Genomic DNA, 22,052 nt, shown 5'->3' on the forward strand with positions numbered 1-22,052 from the left:
AGTGATACCGGCAACACGCCGATTATTTTGTGAACGCTCAACCAGAAATTCTCGATTACTGTCAAAGAGGTCATGGTTGTAAGGCTTTAGATTTTGTAATACATACTACTGCTAAACACTGCAGGACATCGACTGATACTATCCATTATATATGGAATTAATCGCTAACGGGTTTTCAGATCTTCGAACCACCTGTGCCGGGAAGTGTAAACATATTCCTCACAACGAGCTTTTCTGCATAGTGTTGTGTCAACCATGGGGGAATTCTTTTACCGTAGGGACGCTACTTGTTATATTTTCTGTAGTATTACATGTAATAGTGGTACAACATGAAATACAAAAATCGGCCGTTACAATAAGCAAACGGAAATGGCTGCCGTCTGTACAAGCCAAATGGCACTAGCAGATAACTCAAAATGTAGCAACGCAAAAGTTGCATATTGCATACCTGGTGGTAGTACGTCTGGCTTTAAGATTGTACAGTATGTCCTGGGTTCGATTCCTAGGCTGGGTACTTTTATCTCATAAAATCAAACCAAAAAAAGTATAAAATTTTCTAAACTAACCTAAAAAAATTTCCAATAGCCTAGCAGGAGCTGTGTGTATTTTTTCCTCTAAATTAATGATAAAGTGAGAAATTATTTTTCCTTTAAATCGTTGTTCGTTGATTAGCAAGAGGGCTCAAAATAAGTCCATTTTTGATAATTTAAAACCACTTTTCTTTAAAAAGTAATTACGAAAGCCCAGGCTTTATTAAAAATTGTAAGGTGAATACTGTAGAATGCAAATAACGTGCTCTTGAATTTCACGTGAAATTGGGCAGTAATTTCAACAGAGTAGAATGTTTTTGGACTTGTAAATGTGTTTGTTGAACGTCCGACACGCGTGTTAATATCGAAATAATTTATTTTGTTCGTGGCTGGCGTGTTAACGATATTACCAGTTAACACGACCCGCGGCACCGCACACGGTTGCCGAACCCAATACAGAGCACTAATCTTTTTTCGGAAAACAGCGAAACACACGTCCGTTCGGCGAATTTACACTGCACACTGTCCAACGTAAAGATCTGTGCGTATTTGAGTGTTTATATTCTGGGCGTATTGCACATAGCATTTGCAGATAATGGAAATTATGGATGCGCAATTTTCGGCGTTCCCACTTCGAGACTTCGAGTACATTTGAGATTACTTGATGAAACTCACAAGCGAACATCAAAATCAGTATAAACTAATATGACGGCAATAACTATAACCATAACTACCGTATTACCATTACTAAACACACAGGTATCCAATCGAATTTATACATAAATCGTACTCATAAAATACATCGTATCCATAAATCCATGTATATTAACAACGTGCACTATTCCATTGGGCCCGGCGGGAATTTTAACGTTAACATTCTCGCCCGGCACACATATTAATGCGTTAACCGTTTACTCGTTAACATTTTTGCCGGCTACATGCGCGCACATTACTAGTATCTCTTTTGCTGACAAGTCACCGTGTGGACTTACTGCATTGATGACCTCAAGAGATGTGCAAATATAGAATCCGTATAGTGAGCTTAACTGGAGCATCGAGAAGTGATTAAATTTCGCCGAAATATCTCTATATAATAATCGCGTAAGGCTTAATCTTTGTTGAGTCCGTCAGCTCGACGCACTGAACTAAACTGCCATGACTATGTATCATTCGATAGCCCTTGAAGTGTAGATTTGCCATCACAAATCAGTTTTTGGAGATAAAGACAAGTTTGAAAGAGAAATTTCTAAACCTTCAACATGGAAAGTCATTGGGAAAAGCCAGGTTCCCACCACTGCTAAACCGACCACCCCACCACTGTCTTAACACCTTTTTTGACAATTCCGCTGCTGCAGTTAGATGGAACTTTCCGTTCCATAAGAATTTTTCCGTCGCCGTACTTGCTGTTTGGACATTTCTCACCAAAATTTGGGACTTGAAAAAGAAAATAAAACTGGACAAACATGGCCGAGAAGATTCTGCGACCGGTGACGCTTCGCAACTCTATTTTCAAGTAACTGACCCCCGCGGTAATTTTCCCGTAGCTATACCGTAAACTGCCTTACGGGGGGGGGGGGGAGCGATTGCCTTTCTTGCTGAACTGCCGACGGTTTGTAAAAGCCGATTTTTCGAAATTAGGTTCGCTGCTTTTTAATTTTCTTTGGAAAATGCTGTTCAAGAAAGGCAAGTGGGCACCTTGGCTTCTACAAGGTTTGCATCGAAGAACAACAAGCTGTTTGCCCTGCGTTCCCGCGTGGGGTCGAGACCGCCCGATGCATATTGCTAATGCAAATCCACCACAGTACAGCTTCAAGCTAAAAATAAGGTGAAATGCTTTGTTATTAAGTAACAGGGAACTTCTAGCAAGCTCGGAACCATTATTTTAGTTTGTTATATAACCGATAACGTATTAGAAGGCGGAGCCGCAGGCGACGCCGAGCTGCGGCGCGAGCGAAGCTCGCGGAGCAGCAAGCACGCAGAAATTTCGGGTATCAGTTCCAGGTTTTACAGAAGAACAAAAGCAGAAGGCAACACAACGAAACGCTTATGTTTGACTGTGTTCTGAGGACAAAGCAGTAGAAGAAATGGTGACTATTACTGTAGTAGTACTTCTATACTGATTGCTAAACTGGGATATAAAGGGCACAGGCCTCGGCGCAGTTCAAAGGGCAGCAGTGGTGTTGTGGTCAAACTGGGATTTAGAGTTAGTAAATTGTTGTTAATTAGTTTGCAGCTTGAAAGACCGCAGAGTGACAAAAAACAGGAAGGTAGAAGCACGTTCTTCCAAAAAATAAATTACAAAGTCTCTATGCACCAACTGCACGAATTTTAATGATTAGTGACTGACCCGGAATTAAAGAAATAGGTCGAAATCTAATAAGCAAATTTGTCGGCTTTCGAGGAAAATGTTCGCATTTCAGGTCTTATGTCACCTCTGTAGTCAGTTAAATTAAGGGAAAGAGAAATTTTCCCCAGAATATTATCGTCAGCTGTAGCCTTCGGTACCGTAATATTTAGTAACAGAATTCTACGCTTCGGACCTTCGGTCATAAAATCTAATGGTAAGTCTTATAGTAACCTGCATTTATGAGTTTTAATTACTTATTGCACTGGGATATAATTTGACCAAAGCATTAATTTAATACGCGCAATTTGCGCGGGGTCTGCTATAGAAAAATGGTCGACTACTCTATTGTCTTCGACTTCATCCGTCATTTGATCAGTGTTACAATACGGTTCAGCAATTGGATCCGTATAAGTGGAGGGATCAAATCATGGATTCAGTCGAAGTGTCATGATTGCTAAACTGGGATAAAAGTTATCACATAAACAAAGCAAGCGTGGTGTTAGTGGTCAAACTGGGATTTTAGCTTATTGTTAGTTGTCAACTGCTAGGATATGTGCAGCAACTGCACGAAATTTAACAGATTGTTGGCAGATCCGGGAATAAAGCAATGGATCTGAACCTAATGAGAAAATTCACCCGCTTTCGGGAGAAACTTTTCGTGTTTCAGTTCTAAGTTTCTTTTGCAGCCAAAGGTGCAGCCATATTTTCCAGTAGATGTTATCGACAATGTGACTAGCATGAAGGTACATCAAAGAATCCCATGTTCGGTTCATGAAACGTGTACTGTTTAATTAGCAGAGCTGCAGTCATGATTTTTAATTTTTTCACTTAATTATGATTTATCCATCGCATTATTTATTCCGCGCAATTTGCGCGGGGTCAGCTAGTGCTTCTTTAATTCACTTCATATGCAGCAGATCAGCGCGAATTTAATTACTACGATTATACATACACTACGATATTACTACGGGTAATTGTATTTTGCATTCAATTGTTACGTAATACAAGTTCGTTGCCACTAGGGCAGGGACACCTTCAAAACAGGAAGCGATGTTATGTAATTGCATGTTCGCGCTTTGAAAATGCCGTTTTTAGCTGTTAAAGAGGCACAAAGTGATTTTGGCGCAATAAAATATTCGTCCAAACAACGCGCTTGTTTTATGGATTTTATCAGTTAACAACCAATTAAATTGGCTATTAAACTGTTACGTCAAGCCATTGCCAACACAACGTTTGCACTAATGGCCTAATTCGTTAAGCCACCATATGGCAAGTGCCGCATTTGGATCTGGATTTGGGATTTCGTGCTGTTAACAATGCCGGCATTTCCCCGTTGCGCGCCATTGCAAATATTAGAAGTAATTAAAATTATATAATTTATAATTTTCTTACTTATTGCTTTAAAAATGACTAAAAAAAGTTATAATTATGGTACTTGCTTACTCTTAGCTAACAAGGTATTACATGCTTCGATCAACAACGGCACATTTTGACCGTTGTTTATCGGTGTAGCCTTGAAGTGGTTTTGATTTACAGGGCCAAAAACAAGAAATGCGTTTCCATTATCAATGCGTTTATCGAGGCTCATAGTGCATATGAGCCATGTAATGCAAACTTCTCGCAGTTTGCGGTTACATCAAGTTGATTAAAATGGTAGAAGTAGAATGCCAAACGGTACTGCTCCGCTGCAGATAAGCAAAAACGAAGATGTAAATTTAACAATGTACAATTTGAGTACGTCACACTACTATGTACACTTGTCGAATCTCGAGTTTGTTTTGGACCCCAAAAATTTTGTTTTAGCAGGGATTATGTTACAGTATTATATCGTTTGCTTTACAATGTCGGGAACGTTGTCCTTGTGGCTAGAACTTGAAGTGCATTATAAGTAGTGTTGTTCGATCTCATTCCACTGTGCATTTCCCGTACGTCCCATTTGTCTATCTTTTACCATGGGAACGTCTCTTTGTGTTAAGCAGTCAGCTGCATATAGACTAGATGGCGGCGCCTCACGTAAGTCAATCCTTCGATCGGCATGTCAACTTTCTGTATAAGGACGAAAGCTGATCACCAAGGTCCCGAAAATTTAAGCAGAAAATAATGGGATCCAACAACGGCTGCATTGCAAACAGTGTGCTGGATACGGTGCGAAATGTTTCCATTGCCGCTGCCGAAATCGTGATGGCCATATTGAAGTATATCACCCGGTTCGACAGCACGCACTTTTTCAACGTGTGCCACTCGTTCTCGAAGCGTCGCCGAACGCCGTGCAAAACCTCTACAGCGTGCAAGGCTACCGTTCTGCGCTTGTATAGTTTTAGTAGAGTTATCGTCGCTTTCCTGACGTTACTGGCTACGTGTCGAAGGTGTGCTGCAGAATGTACTGCTGTGGTCACGACGTGGCCCCAGATGTGTGCGTTGCACCTTGGTAACGTTTCAGGAAGCCGTGGTAAATGGGTTCGGGACACATACTAATTCTGTTGATAACTTGTTGCTACCTATTATTTCCGACCGTATACGTAATTTTCTACCGGACCGCGACTTGCTCGCTTAGGGTCTTAGGCTTTATTACTTTGTACCCTTAAATATCAAGATATTCACAACTGAAAAAATTTCGTATCACGCTAAATTCATCTGGTTCAAAAAATATTCAAATGAAAGGGAAACAAACACTCTGAGAAGATTTTAGACAGGCCTCGGGAAATTCAGACAATATTGTCAATAAATTCAGTCTGCCCAGACGATGTCGTCAGCAACCTTTCGCTCGACGAATTTTGGAACACTTATTTTGAAGTTTCGACTGGTGTTCTTCTTTAATAAATTCCACATGAGATCCGGCTACTTTCCGCTACTGATGAGGCAAACGCAACGGTTGAGTTATACTACAAGAAACATTTTCTTTGACAAAATGAGGAGCAGGGTTACTCGCTTTTGCTACATAGAAATAGACAAGCTTACTGTATGTAGAACTGGGTGGACATGACATGGCGATATCGCCGATCTTTGAGAGAGCCGCAAACAGCACACAGCTTTGGGTTGGCGTTTTCCTCACAGTGATTACAGGTTACAGGTGCTAAAACAACAACAAAACATTTAAAAATCTACGAGTACTTTATAGTCTAATCCTGTTACAGATTCCATAAATCGTTAAACGAATTTAAATTTCTCACTGCAGAAAAAAGTTTGCCATAACATGTCCGTAACGTCACGAAATTCATTTTTAATTTTTAAATGACCAAATGTTTTAGACAGGGTCGCGTATTCTTGTTTTCGCTCTAAAGTTAAAAGCGTCGTAAAGCAAACTTACGACAGTCAATCTCTTCCTCCACGACGACGATTTTGTCTGAAACAATCCTTTTCTATAATTTCCGTTCTCTGCTCTCAAGAAATCCCCGCGTTACGGTTCAAAGCTACCGCTGTGGGGTACTGCATCCTGAAAAAGGAGGAAGTTTGCTTAATAACGCCAAATATCTATACAACTAAAATTAAAAATTAAATCAATCGCATTCCGTACAGGAAAATTACTGTAATAATAATTCTTGGTAATGCAATACAGGCGGCGCTTTCGCTAAATGTTCAGTTTACGCCGTCGTAAATGACTAGCACGGTACAGAACTTTTGGCGATATCGCCTAATCTATTCTTACTCTGTGAATGGAAATCTGGCACGCACAAAGCTCTTCTCCGTTTCCCTTTCCGCGGACAAGACGGGCTGGGTATGAACGATATCGTCACATTTGGCTGGAACATTCATTTTTACTAGGAACGGATGCTGCAGGCAAAGTTTTTGGACTGCGATAAGCGCTGCCACAGAGTTCAAGTTCGCATACTTCAACAGGGTGAACTACCACTTTGCAGAATTCTCCAGTCAGAGTCCAGTGTCTTCCAGCAGAAGGACGAAAAACTCTATTCATAAGCATTTCACTGCGATATCGCAAAAACTGCAGGAAAAGTATCTGTACTGCTAGAATTCAGATTTGTTGACGATGACGTCGAGAACGAGAGAGCCAAACAAAAAACTTAACATCTTCCAGTTTGATCACCATTCACCAGTTGAAAAGTAATGATGAATTTCAAATTGGAAATTTCGAGCGAGCCTATTTTTCTGGTAAAAGCTAACGTGGGCGACAGACCGTAGGCACAATCGCCAGGATGGCGGTTATATGCAAAGAGTGCCTGTATCAGGCTCTATCGTAAACATACGGTGCCCCCGTCGTGTTCTCTACGAGCCGCGAACACCCGAAAACGTTTCGAGCACATATAGTTTTTTACTGAAACGAACCGGGTCAGCGACGGAAACCAACAGATGACGACACACAGAGTGAGAAAGGTCACGGCTACGAACGGTCGCGATCGGCCTTTTCGTGGGTAAGGAGCCGATCTGCGGGCTTGGCCTTCCTGAGCGGCAGGATTTGCATTTGCATCCGATGGTACTACGTATTGCGATGTTATGCGTTTCTTCACAGTTTTCCACAGCAGAAACGGATAACAAACGGGAATAAAAACCTTGGGTACAGTGAAAATGACGATGGATTCGACGATGGACCAGATCACCTGTGACTGGGTGTCCAACCAACAGCCTTTCTCCACTGGAATTCGGTAAAACACGGCATCCAGGATCACTCCGGGTAAGAGAAAAATATGGACGTAGATGACCATGGCCGCACAAATGCCTACTGCAAATGTCATGGTGTGGCAGTCGCGGAAAGATATCGGCCAAAACAACGCCCATGCACGCGTCAGGCTGATCAATAGATGGGCATATACAGCTTAGGACAAAATGGTCGCATACCCAACATCTCCACATTCAGTACGAATGCAGTGCAGTACACTGTATGGCTGAGTTCAAAATATCCGGTTCGTACAAGTGCACTGCACCGCATGCGTACAGAATGCTGGGTATGGGGCTATGCGACCATTTCGTCCTACATTGTACGATTATGCCGGCGGCAATATAGTTTGCGTAGATGTGCAATGTGCACGCCGACATGCCAATCGGCCAGTAATAATACGGCATGGTCACGATTTTCAACGGGCCTTCGAGGCTTCGATGGCCACACAGAGTGCATCGCTGAACAACAGGACAATAATGTAAGCATCGAAAGGCACGCGTTGATGTTGGCCCCTCATCACCATCAACATAACTCCACAATTAATGAAAAATGCAGAAATGTAAATCACGATAGAGATCAGCCCCGCAAGGGAGACACTTCCTGATTTTGCAGGATAATATGTTGAATTACTGAAAGTCGCTGTGAAATTTATCGAAGAGTTTGCCGCCATTGCATTCGATATCAGTAACAATATCCACCGAGGTTGCAGGCGGATCCTTAATGAAGTAATTTATGTAGCTGCTTAAGAAAATTACTGAAATTATATTCGCGATGTACTGTGGTGAGTGTGGTCTGTGGTTAAGGTTTTCTACTCAGTCGTAAGCACAACAAGCGGCACGAGATGTACCGATGTAAGGGTTTATTTTCATACGTATTATCCTTCTACCATTGATCTTTTTCGAATGTGTCTTTCATTAAGAACACCGGGTGTTCTTTTTGTGTCGAAAACCGCTCGTACGGTCATGTGGTGTAAAAGGAATATAAGTATTAAGTACTGTACGGCTGCAAGATCAAGTAGTGACACCCACTGTAGCAACTGGATAAATGCCAAAGTACGCAGAGTCACGAGCTTGAGCATGAATGTGATTTCGGAATAACAATACTGTCGACTCATCATCATCATTCCTCTATGGTAGCATCTAAAGGCTAGAGGTTCAGCATCTGAAGTCGAAGAAGTAGCACGATATCGTACAGTAATTAAACTTAGCCATCGTAATGTGTTAATTATTAAATTTTACCAAAGGATGTATGGTCCCGATCCATGATATGGACGCCTTCAAAACAGGAAACTAATTAAGGTAAAGATGCGCTTAGAAATCACATTAATACAGGTTTGATTCGGCTCATGTGTCGATCAAGCGCAATTAATACGAGGGAACACACGAAGTGCCTGGTAATTAGGAAAAAGTAATCACAGTTTCGTAAAGCGCATAGCAGAGTACTGGGCTGTCATCGTAAAATGCTAAGAAATTTTGCTTCAAATTAAGAGATGACTGCACAGTATAAAACGTTGCAATAAATGAAAAATTCTTTAGCTCAGTTACATAGCGAATTTTTACTATATACAAAGGATCGAACAACAAACGCAAGAGGCGTAACAAGGTCAACCCAAACCCAAACGCCCAAACGCTCAGCCCAAACGCAATCCCAATTCAAATGCACAGAGGCTGCGGAGTGGGGAAAATCTCATCTCGAATCTTCGATTTCGTTACGCCGGGCAATCAGTAAAATATTATTCAAGTTAGCAATAACGTGTATAAAATTCTTCCGGAAGTCACCTTTTTTGCAGCGGTGATTGCTTAAATGGCAGAGCATTTAAGGTGCGTCACTGAGGGGACCGGCTTCTGAGGCGTAGTATAAAGTCGGCTTAACAAGGATGGATTTAATAATTCATATCCGTGGAAGTCAGTGGAACATCCTCGCATATGCCGCAATTATAAGGTTTCAACCGGCAGATGATGATTTGTGTATAACTATGTACAGATAGTGCACTGTTGCCTGTTCAGCGCAATGTGTTTTCTTACCGCATAAACCAGTTGTGGTTTGATTTTGCTTAATTTTTGGATACAAAATTTATAGTCCATGGTATAAGCGAAAGCCGTAATTACATATGTAAATGCTGTTAAAGAATAATTATAATACAATAATTATTGAAGCTTGGCGACATTGGATATTACAATTTACAACTGACAATGAAACCCTTTAAGGCCGAACACATTGCGCTGCATAGCAGCGGTTGTACGTACTACGTAGGTTTTAATTAACGCTAAGAACACGTAAGTGTTTTCTTAATGGCCTTTCGAAATTCTTTCAAAGCAGCCAAGCACAGCAAAGGATTAATCCACGAATTGAGGTAGTACATAAAGAACTGGACGATCATGAACAGGGTATTCCAATATCCGGCGGCATCCACCAGTAACCAGTAGACATGATTGGGCGTCCAGCAGATAATAACGGCAACGACAAGATACAGGAGTGCCCGATTATGCGACCGGTGCCGCTTGGTCTTCTTCCCATTCTCCGGCACCGACAACGGCTGGGCCTGCTCACTTTCCAAAGTGTTGCTAGCACGTTGAGCCTCGTCCTGTTCCTGCGCTGGATTAGTGTCGTTGTTGTGATCCGGTGCGGACTCTTGCTTCGTACTGTTCGCTGAAAAAAAACACGTAAGCAGCTATTTTAGCTCTGAACCCTAGCGCTGTTCCCCTGTCGTCAGAGTGTCACGTCAGACCAATAAATTAGCTAACCAAAATTTATTACGAGGTAATATTAAGGCCGACGTCCACTACAGTCACACTGCAAAACCTTTTTTTAAATTCTTGAATAAGAAAACAGATTTTAGGCCATATTGATCGCATTAAATGGTGTAAATCACACAAATCTGCGTACGCTTTGGACGTACAGCATAGAATCACTTGGCTGCGCTTTAGGCAAGATTAAGTAATGGGCGGAAAGTAAACTAAATCACTCCATGTTAGAAAATACAGATTTTATACTGTAGATGAACAAAATTAATATTACCTAATTAATGGCTAATGCTAAAGCATACCGGTATTGCTGTTATGCCGAATTCCAATTCGTTGTACTTTCCAGCGGCTACGTCGCCAGAGTTTTGCCCAGACCGCAAGGCTTACACCGACAACGATAACCTCCGTTATTGTCATACCAAGAATTTCCACCGCCAACGCCGCTTTTCTCTGGAACTCCACATTATTGGTGCACAATGAGTCAATTGGTTTCGGCCAAATTCTTCCCGGGATAACAACCACCATATGGAGCGCATTAAGAAATAACCATACAAGAAAAACCGTTAGATACACCGCTTTCAGATTTTGGTTATGCCGGCGGTAATGTGCAGGATAGGTGACCGCCCATAACCGATTCAGAGCGATCAGTATGTGGCCGTATCGGACACAGCTGCCAAAAACATCGTTACAGTACAAGAAAAATGAGCATGCTGCTGGACTCAACGGGAAATATCCGTAAAGGCCGCGCATAAAAATCCCCGTCATACCGAACGCCGCAAGAAATACTTCAGATAAGCATAAACTGGCGATCAGTGCGGTGAAACCGTTTTGTAGGTGGGAATGGTAGAAGTAGGTGACGACGATGATTCCATTGAGGAGTACGGAGGCAATAATGGAGAAGCCAAGAAACCCGTTCAAAATTTCAAACGCCAATGGCACATTGAAGGATTCCTTGTACTCGAATTTCTTGCTGTCGGTAGTGAAGTTAGTGAAATTGTTTGTTGCGTTGGTTGAATTCAATAAACCAGACATCTCTACCATTAAAACGTATTATGACTGCTATACAATGTACGATCTACAATACCGTTTGGGTTATAAATTGTTATGAACCGGTCGCTGATGTTTTGCCCTATCTATTAAAGACGACCATCTAATCAATATTTTAAGGATCCGGTCGGATTTAATCCAGACATTGCTCTCGTGATACCGGCAGTCATCACCGCTGGTCTTTTGTTAGAAAAGGTGCGGCCAAGTTTAGCCTGCCCACAAACCGGTAGTTCTCCATATTTTGGTGAAGGACCAGATAGATAACGGGAAGATCGGAAGTGGAGACGTAATATGCGAAAAATGCGATATCATCGGCAATGAAGTGCAATAAAATGGGTAGTGGTCCTATGGGGCTTATATTAGACATTCCAGGTATGAGGATATTTAATCAGTGTAATTAATTTTCAGCCGCTTCCCTTTTCGTCAGGCTCGTGCAGTTATTATTAAGTTTGCAATTGATTTAGGTGTAATTGTCTGAGAAATAATTTCCTGAGAGGTTCCAGGGTGCGTTAAGGATAGTTACCTACTCATAGTTGTTGCAAGCATTGTTTCTGCACGGGTGCAGCATCCAAGAAAGGTATTGGAATGGAAGGTATCCACTATCAAGTTCAACATTATCATTGAGATCAATTTACTAACTGGGTTTCTGCATGTTTTTATATAAATTTTCTAGGAAGCCTTGGAAAAGGTGCTCATCGCGACAAAATACTTGCTGCCAAATAACAATAAAACGTTATTCCTGGAAAAGTTTTAGTATCCTTTTTCATCTCCCACCAACGATAATACCGAAACAGAAAGCACGAGGATAATCAACAACGAAAAAACCAGGAAATTGAACGGGCTAGTTTAATTTGCTATCTCATGATTCTCATCATGTTTCGGATACAGTACCCTATGTCGCTAAGGTCAACAACCAAACAATTAATTCGGTTAACATGTAAATTTTACTTACAGATTTTTCATACTACTTGCTATAGGGGTCGTATGCTGGCGTTCAATACATAATAATTCCGACAATATTCGATAAACGAGGCAATTAACCCCGTCGAAACTGCATGTTCCTAAAGCACGGATACAGCTGCGCCTCCATATTTAACTGGGTGTTCTCTTCCTGTATTTACATCCGCTTAAGCACTTTGATTGCTTAACAAAAAGAAGTGCCTCAAATGTGCAAACACATGGTTGCACTTGCGGCTGGTACTTTTTCTAGCAAGACAGCGGTAGCAGTCTCGAGATAACAGGGTTTGGCAGGTATTGAGCAACTTCCGTCAACAGGACAAGGCGGCTTGCCCTGAGTCCGGCACATCTGACAGTGTGTAAAAGGTCAACTTATCAATCTGATTAGGATGAACTGTATGCTGATCTGTTCCGTACAACTTAAAACGAAAAGCTTCAAGAAATAGTGGATGACAGGCAGTAAAAACCATTACGTCCACTGCAGTACAAAAATCTAGATTTTGAGTTCGAGTTAACGCGTACTGTGCATAAGCGCGTTTCCTGTTCAATTTCGGTGCTGAAGATTTATGCATGGAATTTTTATTCAAATTTGATGTGTTCTTGCTGCATACTGTTTGTTGTTTTATTAGAATTTTCAACCGACTGGCTGGGTTTCACTTTCCACGTTATGCAGTGGTACATTACTTTAGGTACAAAGAATATTAGTACAGAAAACGTGCGAAAATCTTCATTTACTTCCGTCGGAGACATTATGACATGGGGCGCGGCATCGGACAAAGAGTAACATTGTAAAGTTATAACTAACCAGTAAATACTTCAAAAAGTTTTACATCTGTTCGTAGAAGCATCAGAATGTTAGTGCATTATATCTTAACTGGTACTGTATGGAGTGGTACAAGGTGTTCCGTCGAAACAACTTCTTCCACTGCAAGCAGAGACAAATTTGATACAGATTTCTTCTACCGTAATCTGGTGAGTGATTTTATCGCAAACCCAATCAGTTTTTCACATTAAATGCGAGCATGTGCACTAAGTGGAACTACTAATATATTATAAATCTGAGGCGAGCGTTCCGCTTCTCTTTGGCTACCGAATCTTAGTTCCTTTTTTACCGTTTGGTCGATCCACATTAAAAATTGCAGGTTTGATACAGCCAACCTATTAATCATTTTGACGTTAAAATATAACATCTGTTAAAAAAAGCAAACTGCGAACTTTTGGTATCAATCACACCCCACGGCAGTATCTGAACGCACCATGAAAATAGTACTTTTCTGGGCAATTACACTGGTTCTTACAGCACAGCTGTTGCTGTCGGCATCGGAAGATGTTAACTGTGCGGCTCTGCAGGAGTCATGTCGCAACCTATCCATGTTGATGCAGTCGGTTGCGGATTTACCTTTAGCTCCGTGGCCAGTCATCACACAGTATATCAATGAGCACCGAGGACAATATCAAACCTATTGCCGGTCAGCTATTCTATAATGTATTCTATAATGTTCTATAAAGTATTATATGTCGTACTAAGGGCTTATTAGTTTGTACATAAAAGCGTTCAGAAGTTACGCTCCCGGTCTTGCCGAACGGTTTTTAAACAGCGCCGGGATACACCTCTTACATAAAAACCATGGATGAGTTTTCTCGAAGACAAATCAGATTACTACATGGTGACGTAAATGATTAAAGATTTAGCTCCTCTTAGTCGGATAGCAGAACAAGAATACGGATAACCATTTCTCCCGTTCCTTCAGTTATCCTGAAATTTTCAACAGGCTGGTATTCCGTATGTTGTGAAAATGTGATATAAAATTAGTCACTTCTATTCGTAGCTACTCAAAGGAAGCTGGACAATGTTTTCGCAACTTAACCATGAAATGCCGCACCTGGAGCGAACAACAAGGCGGGGCACCGTTTGCAGCCGTTGTGATGCAAGGAGAGAGCTTAGTGGCCATGGGGCGGCTGTGCGACCTCTTTCCTGAGCCCCTTCGCTTGTTGGCTGCACAACAGCATTGCGAAGTTCAGGATGCCGGTCATTTGTTCCGCTTCACATTGCCCGATGTGGATCCGGAGCTGCATAACCAGACCCGTGAGTCTCTCCTGACTGCGACATGCAGGTAAGTACCAGCGGGGCTGAGACGTGGTGGAGTCACAAGCGAAGTTTTCGTGAAATCTAACGTTTAATTACAGCGCAGTCAGAGAAACGGCTATTAAGATTAAAGGCGAACACAGCGAGGAGCTGTTACAAAAGTGTGGATCGGAAGCGGCTGATGTGGTGACGGAGGGAATGGATAAAATGTTTACCGCGTGGGAATGTCCACTTTGGATTAGCGTTGCACCGGCACAGGAATAGTTTACCTGGCAAAAGTGTGTTTGTTTGTGATATTATTGTTTTGTCGTGTTCTGTAGCTTAGATGTTGTTGTCACTGTATCCCATAATGTAATTCGCACTTTTTTGCGGACAATTAATAGTAACGATCATTGACATACTTTTGAGTTTTGAAGCTTTAATATGTAGCTAAATTTTCCGAGATATTCCACCTACAAGTATATTCGGTAACGGGTGAGTCGGTGACGTTAAAGGTGTTGGGATTTCGAAAACTGAAAATTTTACACCAGCTGCGAAAACTTTTCTGCATGGCAGCATTTTTGTGAAGAAATCATGATTTTTACGGTTGTTAGCAGTTGTTAATTTCAAACTGCTCATGTGAAGCCAGTTCGCAGTCGAAGTGATCCGATGCTATGCATTTTGCAGCCGTAATACACAACGGTTGCGTTTGCTCAGCAGTCAACTGTACTAGCGGAACACTGAAATTAAAAGTTATTGCACAATTGGTACGTCTTGTCCCTGTACGATCCCTAAACTTTTAATATGCCATTCTGGACTGGCACTGTATTGAGTAGGTACAACCTTTTCATCTAAACAGTCTTCTATCCACACAACTGTGGCACAAGCATACTGTAATCCAAACCGATCTAACTTGCAACTCTATCTGATATAAAATGGGCTTATCGTAAACTGCATCAATAGTTTTCAAACTGCCAGCAGTTCACATTAAATGAGAGGCATTTGTAACACCATATATTATTTTGTAAATAAAATAAATAAGGCTTCTCACGGTAGCGTTTTTCTATTTGCGCTTACACTTCGACTGTTCTTTTTATCGTTTTGTTGATCAACAGTAACAGCCAGAAATTTCACTGGGCATTTTAAAATAACTTGTGCAAAAAACAATCAGCGACTTTTGACTCAATTGACTACGAACGACGAACGTATTTTACTGCATAATGAAAATGCTCTGGGCAATCATACTGGTGCTTATAGCACAGCTACTGGTGGCGGCATCGGCAGATGTTAACTGTACAACTTGGCAGAAATCATGTCGCAACCTATCCATGTTGTACCGGGGGGTTACTGATCTGGTACATGCTCCAGGGTGGCCAGTCAGCACAGGGTACTTGAATCAGTACCGTGAAAAATACCAAACCAACTGCCGGTTAGTGTTATAATTATATGAGTACTTTGTAGCCTGTATCTCACTTATAAGGGGAAAAGCGGCAGTTCACACCGCTTTCCTCTATTCTTGCTCCATTCGCCAGTCAAAAGGCAGGAAACCACGGGGATTACCGATTATGCTATCGTTAGCTTCCATATGACCCGCGGAAGTGTGCGCAACCGTGTGAGAACATTCAAGATTCCACGCATTTCATTGGATACCTGGAGTAGTACAAGCGGCGCAAACCGTCGGTTTTTTCTAGGGTGGTGTTGTTGAACTTGACAACTTTCGTACTCAGTTATGACTTGAGTAGTAATCTTGCAAACAGTTGCTCATCACAGCACATACTTATTGAGTAGTATGTATGTTTCAAATACATAGTTTCCAAAACGTATGATTTTTATTTTTTTCTGATTTTTCTCTGATTCTTTTCCCTGGTAACTTACTAAAGATGTATACTTGAACAGATAGTACATCGTAATGGCAAAACGCCGCACGATTTGTCATTCGGTTTCCTCCATCCTTTAGGTTACAGGAGTGGTGTGGTATTATGTGCAAAATTAATAGGGCTAAAGCTTGGAATGGCTTGAGTCCACGCTGTACGAGCACATATTTAATTTCTGGCACGCCGCCTTGTCTTTCCCTTTTACACAGTATTCTGTTATACAATCGTTGATCGGGGAAATTAACAGCTTCTCTTACTACTAGGTACGCAAAAGAAGCTGGACTATGTTTTCGAAACATGACCGCGGAATGCCGCACGTGGGGCGACCAACAAGGTAGTACACCGTTTGCAGTTGAGGCCATGCAAGGTGAGACCTGGCTGGCCATGGGACGACTGTGTGACCTTTTACCTGAGCCGCTGCGCTTGCTTGCCGCACACCAACATTGCGATTCTCGGGATGCCGGTCATTTGATTCGCTTTAAACTGCCACACGAGCAGGAGAACTTGAATAACCAGACCGTAGAGGCGCTCGCGACTGAGACATGTCGGTAAGTTTAACAGGGCTGGGGCGTGTTCCGGAATCATGGTGGTAGAGCTTGAACCATTGTCTTTACTTGATTACAGCCAAATTGAAGAAAAGGCTGTAAAGATAAAGGGCGTACTCAGAGAAGAGCTGGTGAGAAAGTGTGGACTGGAAGCGACCGATGTGATGACGGAGGGAATAGATAAACTGTATACCGCCTACGATTGCCCTCGATGAACTAACGGACCACCGGCTTAATTTAACATCGGAGTAATCCAAAGGAGGTGATTCAAACATTAAAAGTCACCTCTTTTAATAGGGATTGTAGGCAAAATCTGCGCAATATGCATGCATGAACACTTAACAAATATAAAATATTTTATAATAATGTGGTCATCAACGTATTATTAATAATACAGCCAAATCATACTTGGGGGCAAAGCAAAGAAAGAAACAAAGACTACAACAAGAAAATCTCATTTAATTTATCCAGCCCTTCCATCGTGCCAAGCACTGACGCCGCGTTACCCCGCTGAATCTCTATCGACAAGCGCTGTCTTAAAAACTCATGCGAGCGGGCTTCGCCAGTTTTCTGCTGAAGTCTCTTCCCCAGTTCTTTGATAAATGCGATTGCTGACGGTCCCCATGGGCCCATGGTTTCAAAGGCAATTGGAACGAATAGGTAACGGCCAGCTAGGTAGATATAAAGTCTGGATTTCTTATCCTCAGCTTGCACAGCGGCCGCTCCCGCTGTGGTCGAAGTTGCTTTGACATGTGACGGCGCAACCGTGTCTACACATGTCACGTCCCATGCGAGACACAGCCCGCGTTTCCATGCAAATGTCGTGCAACCGTCCGGGCGGCGTTCCGTAGTGTGAGAGGTTCCACGCGGCTCCAGTTTGGCGGGCACGCCGGCGGACACACATCCTCGGCAGATGATGCTGTTAAGCCCGCCGTGGCGCGGGTGCCTTCCGGCGGAGAAAGCACATGACAGCCCGTGGTGACCGTAACCATCCACGGGTTTGAGCCCAGCAGGTTACCAATGTGAGCGGATGGCAGGGCGTTCAACCAGATCCCGGCTTCAGGTCTGGACTGAGCAAGCAGGCGCGCTGTATTTACCTCGTCACCCTGAAACACCTCGAGCAGGGAGGAGAGGGAAACGTTGCATAATGGCAAGTCCCAAGCCTTTTGGGACTTCCGGTATGCTAACTCTGGAATCTCAGGCTGACGGGCTTTCAGTTTCCATGACTCCAGTGCACCAGAAACATCGACAACACCGTGGTCAGGCAGTAATGAAGAGAGCAATCCGGATACGGAATGAATCGAAGCCAAGAAGGCTGGTAAAGATAATTCTTCCGACCGACGAATGCCAATTCCACCTCTGCTGACCGGGAGGGTTGCCTGACGCCAAGGCGGGTAGTCGTTGTGGTTGGTTCGTACGTTTGACAAATTCTGGAAACAATCGCGCATCGTTTCATCCAGCTGGTACAGCAGGGCGGGATATTTCCATGCATTACAGCACCGCAACATATAAATGATTTTCGGGGCGCCGAGACAGTTCTTCAGTAGGAACAATGCTTGGTGGCTGGGAAGCAGTTGGAGCCGTTCGCACACCATCTTCAAGGTGCTGGCTTTCTCGATGAGTAGCGGCCCAATTGCTTCATCTAGAACAGGCGCGCCAAGCAGGGACATGGTAGACGCCGACAAAATGCGCAATCGCGGGAAACGGTCAATGAATTCCGCTGTGACATTTCGTTGCGAATCAAGTGTTCCACCAAAAACAAACAGTTCACATTTGGCTTCATTAACCTGCAGTCCGATAGCACGAGCGCGTTCAGTTATCCGGCTGAAACATTCCGCCACTGTCGCCGGAGCTCCGCCCATGGTCCCGTCGTCCAAGAACCATGCGTTGAGTTCGGTGTTCAACGAGGATACCAGTGGGTGCAGTGCGAGGCTGAACAGCAGCGGGCCTAGTGGGTCGCCCTGTTGGACACCGGATTCCGACGATAATGTCACCTCTTATCCTTCTAAGAGAAGTAATTGTTACTATTTTTTCGTCTTTAGCTGTACACGTAGTATTTCTTGAATATACTAAAGTTTCACTTTCATGGATTGACTGATTGATTTATTTTTGAGTAGCGAAGTCGGTAAACAGGCACCCTCACATATCCTTATCCGTTGAAGAACATCGAATATGCTAGGCTAGCCAAGACACCACAGCTCGTTAAACCCCATTAGTGCTAGTACGCATGATATAGAGAAGCAACACGTAAAGAATTGCTGTAAGTTAATACGGGCACAAAGCAGGTTATGCCCAAGGCACAAAGCCTAACAATTATTCATCAGCAACGTTTTTTCTGGTTTTACTAACGTTCTAACCTTGTCCTTAAATCATTCATAGAGGTAATGGTATCGCGAAGGTTTGTCATTGCACAGACGGATATTGCCGAATAAAAATTCAATGTAAGGCGAAATGCGTATACATACTTCCACAATTTGCGTTTTTGATATAAATATCTAACAAATTTTCAGTGAACTGATAAACCAGTGACGTCTACTCTAAGCGGGTGTCGTAGAGTTAACTGCTGTAGAATTTTGCATGTTCTGCGATACGGAACTATATGCATGACAGCATAGTGGTGAACCTGCGCCTCTTTTTTAGAATTAACAGCGGATAATTGCTGTCATGCGGTGCGGTTATTGTGCAGTCGCGGTAACCAGATGCCATTTACTATTCACCCGGAATGCACAACGATGATTGATTTTCTCCAGTTCATTAGTGAGACATACAAATTAAAGTTCCTTGAATGACCACTCTATATGATTAATGCGTCGGTGCGTCGGCGGAAATAGGATTCTTGTGCGGCACGAGAAACAAGTTAGAGGGCCTTCGGAAAGTATCTTTTCTGACTTTGTTTACTGCGCATCTCATGAATATGCCGTTTCCGAAAGACAACATTGCCGTTTGAATAATACTTGTAATTTCACTAATTTGCAGCTCATCCATTCAAGGAAACTGAAAATGCATGCAGATATCAAACAGACAACAAACTCCATAAGAAATTTATTATGCACGACAAATGGCAGTGAAAAAATTCCATAATACCGTATACAGAGTACAATGCAAGGTCACACGATATCAGTCCTCAGTATGCTTAACGGCTGTCTATAAATAGCTGTGCAGTTTGTATCTGTACAAATATAAGAAATGATTATTAATGCACAAAATATTTGTCCACGCGCAACATTTTGTTAATCGCTTTCCGCAGTTCTTTGAGTGCCGCATAGCACAGAATGGGATTTATCCAAGAATTGGCATAGACGGCAAAGAACTGCACCGCTAAAAAAGTCTGATTCCAGTAGCCTACCGCATCCACCAGCAACCAGTACACGTGATTTGGGGTCCAGCAGAAAATTATGGCCACCACGAGATACGCCAGTACACGATTATGTGAAGTACTACTACCGTGTTTCGCCCGACCTTTCTTCTGACTGGTTGTCGCTTGACTATGGGAAACCGGTCCAGCAGTAACATTAGTTTCTACTGAGCCGGCATTTGCCGCCACTGACTGCTCGTGTTTGGAAGTGTAACCTACAAATAAAATATCTTTAGAAAGCAATCTGAACAGCCACAAAATTAAAACTGCAAGCCAGAGTTAATAAAAGTTTTGGAAACCTATAGGTTCTTAGTACTTTTAAATGTCCAGCACCTCTACAGTTTTCGCATCTCAGAATAATTCGATGTTTTAGCACTCTTCCGACACGTGCGTACATATAATATGTTTTTGCATTTCGGATGCCAAAGGCAAGAAATTTCCAGCATGCATTCACAGGAAACCTTTAGAAAATTAATCTAGCGATAATTATTATACTCATAACTCTTAAAGCATGTGAAAGCACATGACCTGCATAAAAATGCAGTAGTTCGTTGGCATGTCTGTTACTCCAGTAAAATGTCCGAAATGCGAACAAGGTAGAAATACTAATAATTATGTGCACTTCAAAAAAGCGTAGTGCAGATGTGGTGATGTGCAAAAGTACCGGTCTTACCAGGCATCGCCCCAGCCGTCGAAACCGCCTTCTTCTCCGCTTTAATCTGATTCTGCTTGTGAATCTTGAATGACACGAACCCACTTAACGCAATCACAATAAATTCGGTGACCGTAAAACCCAATATTTCCACCATCAGTGCGGTTTTCCGTTGAAACTCCACATTCACGACGCACTGCGTATCGTTTGGTTTCTTCCATATTCGTCCCGGAACAATCAACGATAGATGCAGTATATTGACGCATAACCATACCACCGCAATGGTCATATAGGTCACCCGCACGTTATGATGCTTGCGATAATGTATGGGATAGGTCACGGCCCATAAACGGTTGCAGGCGATCAGCACGTGTCCGTACCGCACACCACTCCCAAAAATGTTGTTGCCGTACAGAAAAAACGTGCATGCCGCATTGCTAAAAGGAAAATATCCGTACAAACCTCGGAAAAAATTACCCGGCATTCCCATGGTCGCTAGAAGCACTTCGGCAATGCAGAGGTTCACGATAAGGGAATTGAAACTGTTGCGCAGATTCTGTTCTTTAATATACACAAGCACAATAATGCCGTTGAAGAGTATTGAGGCAACAATCGAGAAGCCGAGAAATCCGGTTAAAACAGACACCGCCGAAGTGGGAGTGGAGTGCCCATGGGTATGGTTTGTGGCATTAGTAACCATTAAGGTCGTTTGATTATCGGCCATTTTGTGTATCAACTGCTGTAAACTATGCGCAAAACGTTTTGGCTCGGGAAAATTTGCCCGGCTTGAGCGTGACTATGCGTGTATTTATATATGCTTGCATCCGTTGCATTAGAGGGCGCAGGCAGTACACGTCTAATTAACCCCGCAGAACATCCCCTGGCCTGCAATTAGCTTGCTTCCGGGGAACAGAAGACCCACTTGTTTACGAAGCGCGGCCTTATTGTGCTCAGCCATTACCAGCCGTGTTGTGGGCCTTCCTGTGGGTCATAACAACCTCCACCAGTGTTTTGGTCGGGAGGGGGTGATAACTAAGTGCGCTTGATGAGAGGGATCGCTATCTTTCGCTAAGTGCATCGCTGTCAGTTCTGCTAAGGCTTATAAATAAATCGCCACATCGTTTACGTTTTCCAACATAAAATATTAATTAAGACGTAATCTACGCGGGAAGGTGTCTTGTAATCGAGCCATGTAACCAATTCCACAAGTCAGTTTTTATGGAAAGTGAGTGGGCATTTACGCTCTGGCAGTGAAGTGATCATTTACGAGAACATGTTTTGCGTCATATGCTGCATGCTATATCGATGAACCTGATCTAAATTT

General features: G+C 42.6%; 4 protein-coding genes and 1 long non-coding RNA gene across 7 annotated transcripts; 2 read left to right on the top strand and 3 right to left on the bottom strand.

The window, feature by feature from the left end:
- Positions 1 to 5,446: 5,446 nt before the first annotated feature.
- LOC129595899 (uncharacterized) lies at positions 5,447 to 6,920 on the bottom strand. The gene is made up of 4 exons (XR_008691369.1): positions 6,524 to 6,920; positions 6,185 to 6,310; positions 5,836 to 5,950; positions 5,447 to 5,759 (listed from the first exon to the last, which is right to left on the bottom strand). It is a non-coding gene; the product is annotated as an uncharacterized LOC129595899 (long non-coding RNA).
- Positions 6,921 to 9,755: 2,835 nt separating this feature from the next.
- On the bottom strand, positions 9,756 to 11,265 carry LOC129595860 (octopamine receptor beta-2R-like). Its single transcript, XM_055492991.1, has 2 exons — positions 10,536 to 11,265; positions 9,756 to 10,138 (listed from the first exon to the last, which is right to left on the bottom strand). Exons 1-2 carry the CDS (start codon positions 11,263 to 11,265, stop codon positions 9,756 to 9,758), a joined length of 1,113 nt encoding a protein of 370 aa, XP_055348966.1.
- A 2,014-nt stretch (positions 11,266 to 13,279) lies between these two features.
- On the top strand, positions 13,280 to 15,058 carry LOC129595888 (uncharacterized). The gene is made up of 3 exons (XM_055493021.1): positions 13,280 to 13,706; positions 14,067 to 14,351; positions 14,425 to 15,058. Exons 1-3 carry the CDS (start codon positions 13,495 to 13,497, stop codon positions 14,585 to 14,587), a joined length of 660 nt encoding a protein of 219 aa, XP_055348996.1. The 5' UTR covers positions 13,280 to 13,494; the 3' UTR covers positions 14,588 to 15,058.
- Positions 15,059 to 15,277: 219 nt separating this feature from the next.
- Positions 15,278 to 19,426, top strand: LOC129595842 (uncharacterized). 3 transcript variants are annotated; one of them, XR_008691368.1, is made up of 4 exons: positions 15,278 to 15,731; positions 16,440 to 16,724; positions 16,801 to 17,006; positions 18,716 to 18,762. XR_008691368.1 is itself a non-coding variant. In XM_055492973.1 (4 exons), the coding sequence occupies exons 1-3, from the start codon at positions 15,523 to 15,525 to the stop codon at positions 16,934 to 16,936; spliced, it is 630 nt and encodes a 209-aa protein (XP_055348948.1). In that variant the 5' UTR covers positions 15,278 to 15,522; the 3' UTR covers positions 16,937 to 16,983; positions 19,362 to 19,426. The 3 variants fall into 3 exon arrangements, 2 of the variants coding, with proteins under 2 accessions (XP_055348948.1, XP_055348947.1); XM_055492973.1 differs by lacking the exon at positions 18,716 to 18,762 and adding an exon at positions 19,362 to 19,426 and having other exon boundaries at positions 16,801 to 16,983; XM_055492972.1 differs by lacking the exon at positions 18,716 to 18,762 and having other exon boundaries at positions 16,801 to 18,680.
- Positions 19,427 to 19,914: 488 nt separating this feature from the next.
- On the bottom strand, positions 19,915 to 21,485 carry LOC129595861 (probable G-protein coupled receptor No18). The gene is made up of 2 exons (XM_055492992.1): positions 20,750 to 21,485; positions 19,915 to 20,291 (listed from the first exon to the last, which is right to left on the bottom strand). The coding sequence occupies exons 1-2, from the start codon at positions 21,450 to 21,452 to the stop codon at positions 19,915 to 19,917; spliced, it is 1,080 nt and encodes a 359-aa protein (XP_055348967.1). The 5' UTR covers positions 21,453 to 21,485.
- Positions 21,486 to 22,052: the final 567 nt, after the last annotated feature.

Source organism: Paramacrobiotus metropolitanus, unplaced genomic scaffold, assembly GCF_019649055.1.
Source record: "Paramacrobiotus metropolitanus isolate TYO unplaced genomic scaffold, Prichtersi_v1.0 Parri_scaffold0000083, whole genome shotgun sequence".
Lineage (NCBI taxonomy): Eukaryota > Metazoa > Tardigrada > Eutardigrada > Parachela > Macrobiotidae > Paramacrobiotus > Paramacrobiotus metropolitanus.

What these genes read in the sequence shown, in the direction of transcription:
- LOC129595860 (XM_055492991.1), bottom strand. Translation starts at nt 11,265, where the DNA reads ATGTCTGGTTTATTGAATTCAACCAACGCAACAAACAATTTCACTAAC. An exon ending in TCGGCATAACAGCAATACCG is followed by an intron (nt 10,139 to 10,535) that starts GTATGCTTTAGC and finishes GTTTTTTTTCAG; the next exon opens with CGAACAGTACGAAGCAAGAG.
- LOC129595888 (XM_055493021.1), top strand. Translation starts at nt 13,495, where the DNA reads ATGAAAATAGTACTTTTCTGGGCAATTACACTGGTTCTTACAGCACAG. An exon ending in CAATATCAAACCTATTGCCG is followed by an intron (nt 13,707 to 14,066) that starts GTCAGCTATTCT and finishes TTCTATTCGTAG; the next exon opens with CTACTCAAAGGAAGCTGGAC. An exon ending in CTCCTGACTGCGACATGCAG is followed by an intron (nt 14,352 to 14,424) that starts GTAAGTACCAGC and finishes GTTTAATTACAG; the next exon opens with CGCAGTCAGAGAAACGGCTA.
- LOC129595842 (XM_055492973.1), top strand. Translation starts at nt 15,523, where the DNA reads ATGAAAATGCTCTGGGCAATCATACTGGTGCTTATAGCACAGCTACTG. An exon ending in AAATACCAAACCAACTGCCG is followed by an intron (nt 15,732 to 16,439) that starts GTTAGTGTTATA and finishes TCTTACTACTAG; the next exon opens with GTACGCAAAAGAAGCTGGAC. An exon ending in CTCGCGACTGAGACATGTCG is followed by an intron (nt 16,725 to 16,800) that starts GTAAGTTTAACA and finishes ACTTGATTACAG; the next exon opens with CCAAATTGAAGAAAAGGCTG.
- LOC129595861 (XM_055492992.1), bottom strand. Translation starts at nt 21,452, where the DNA reads ATGGCCGATAATCAAACGACCTTAATGGTTACTAATGCCACAAACCAT. An exon ending in GACGGCTGGGGCGATGCCTG is followed by an intron (nt 20,292 to 20,749) that starts GTAAGACCGGTA and finishes TTTTATTTGTAG; the next exon opens with GTTACACTTCCAAACACGAG.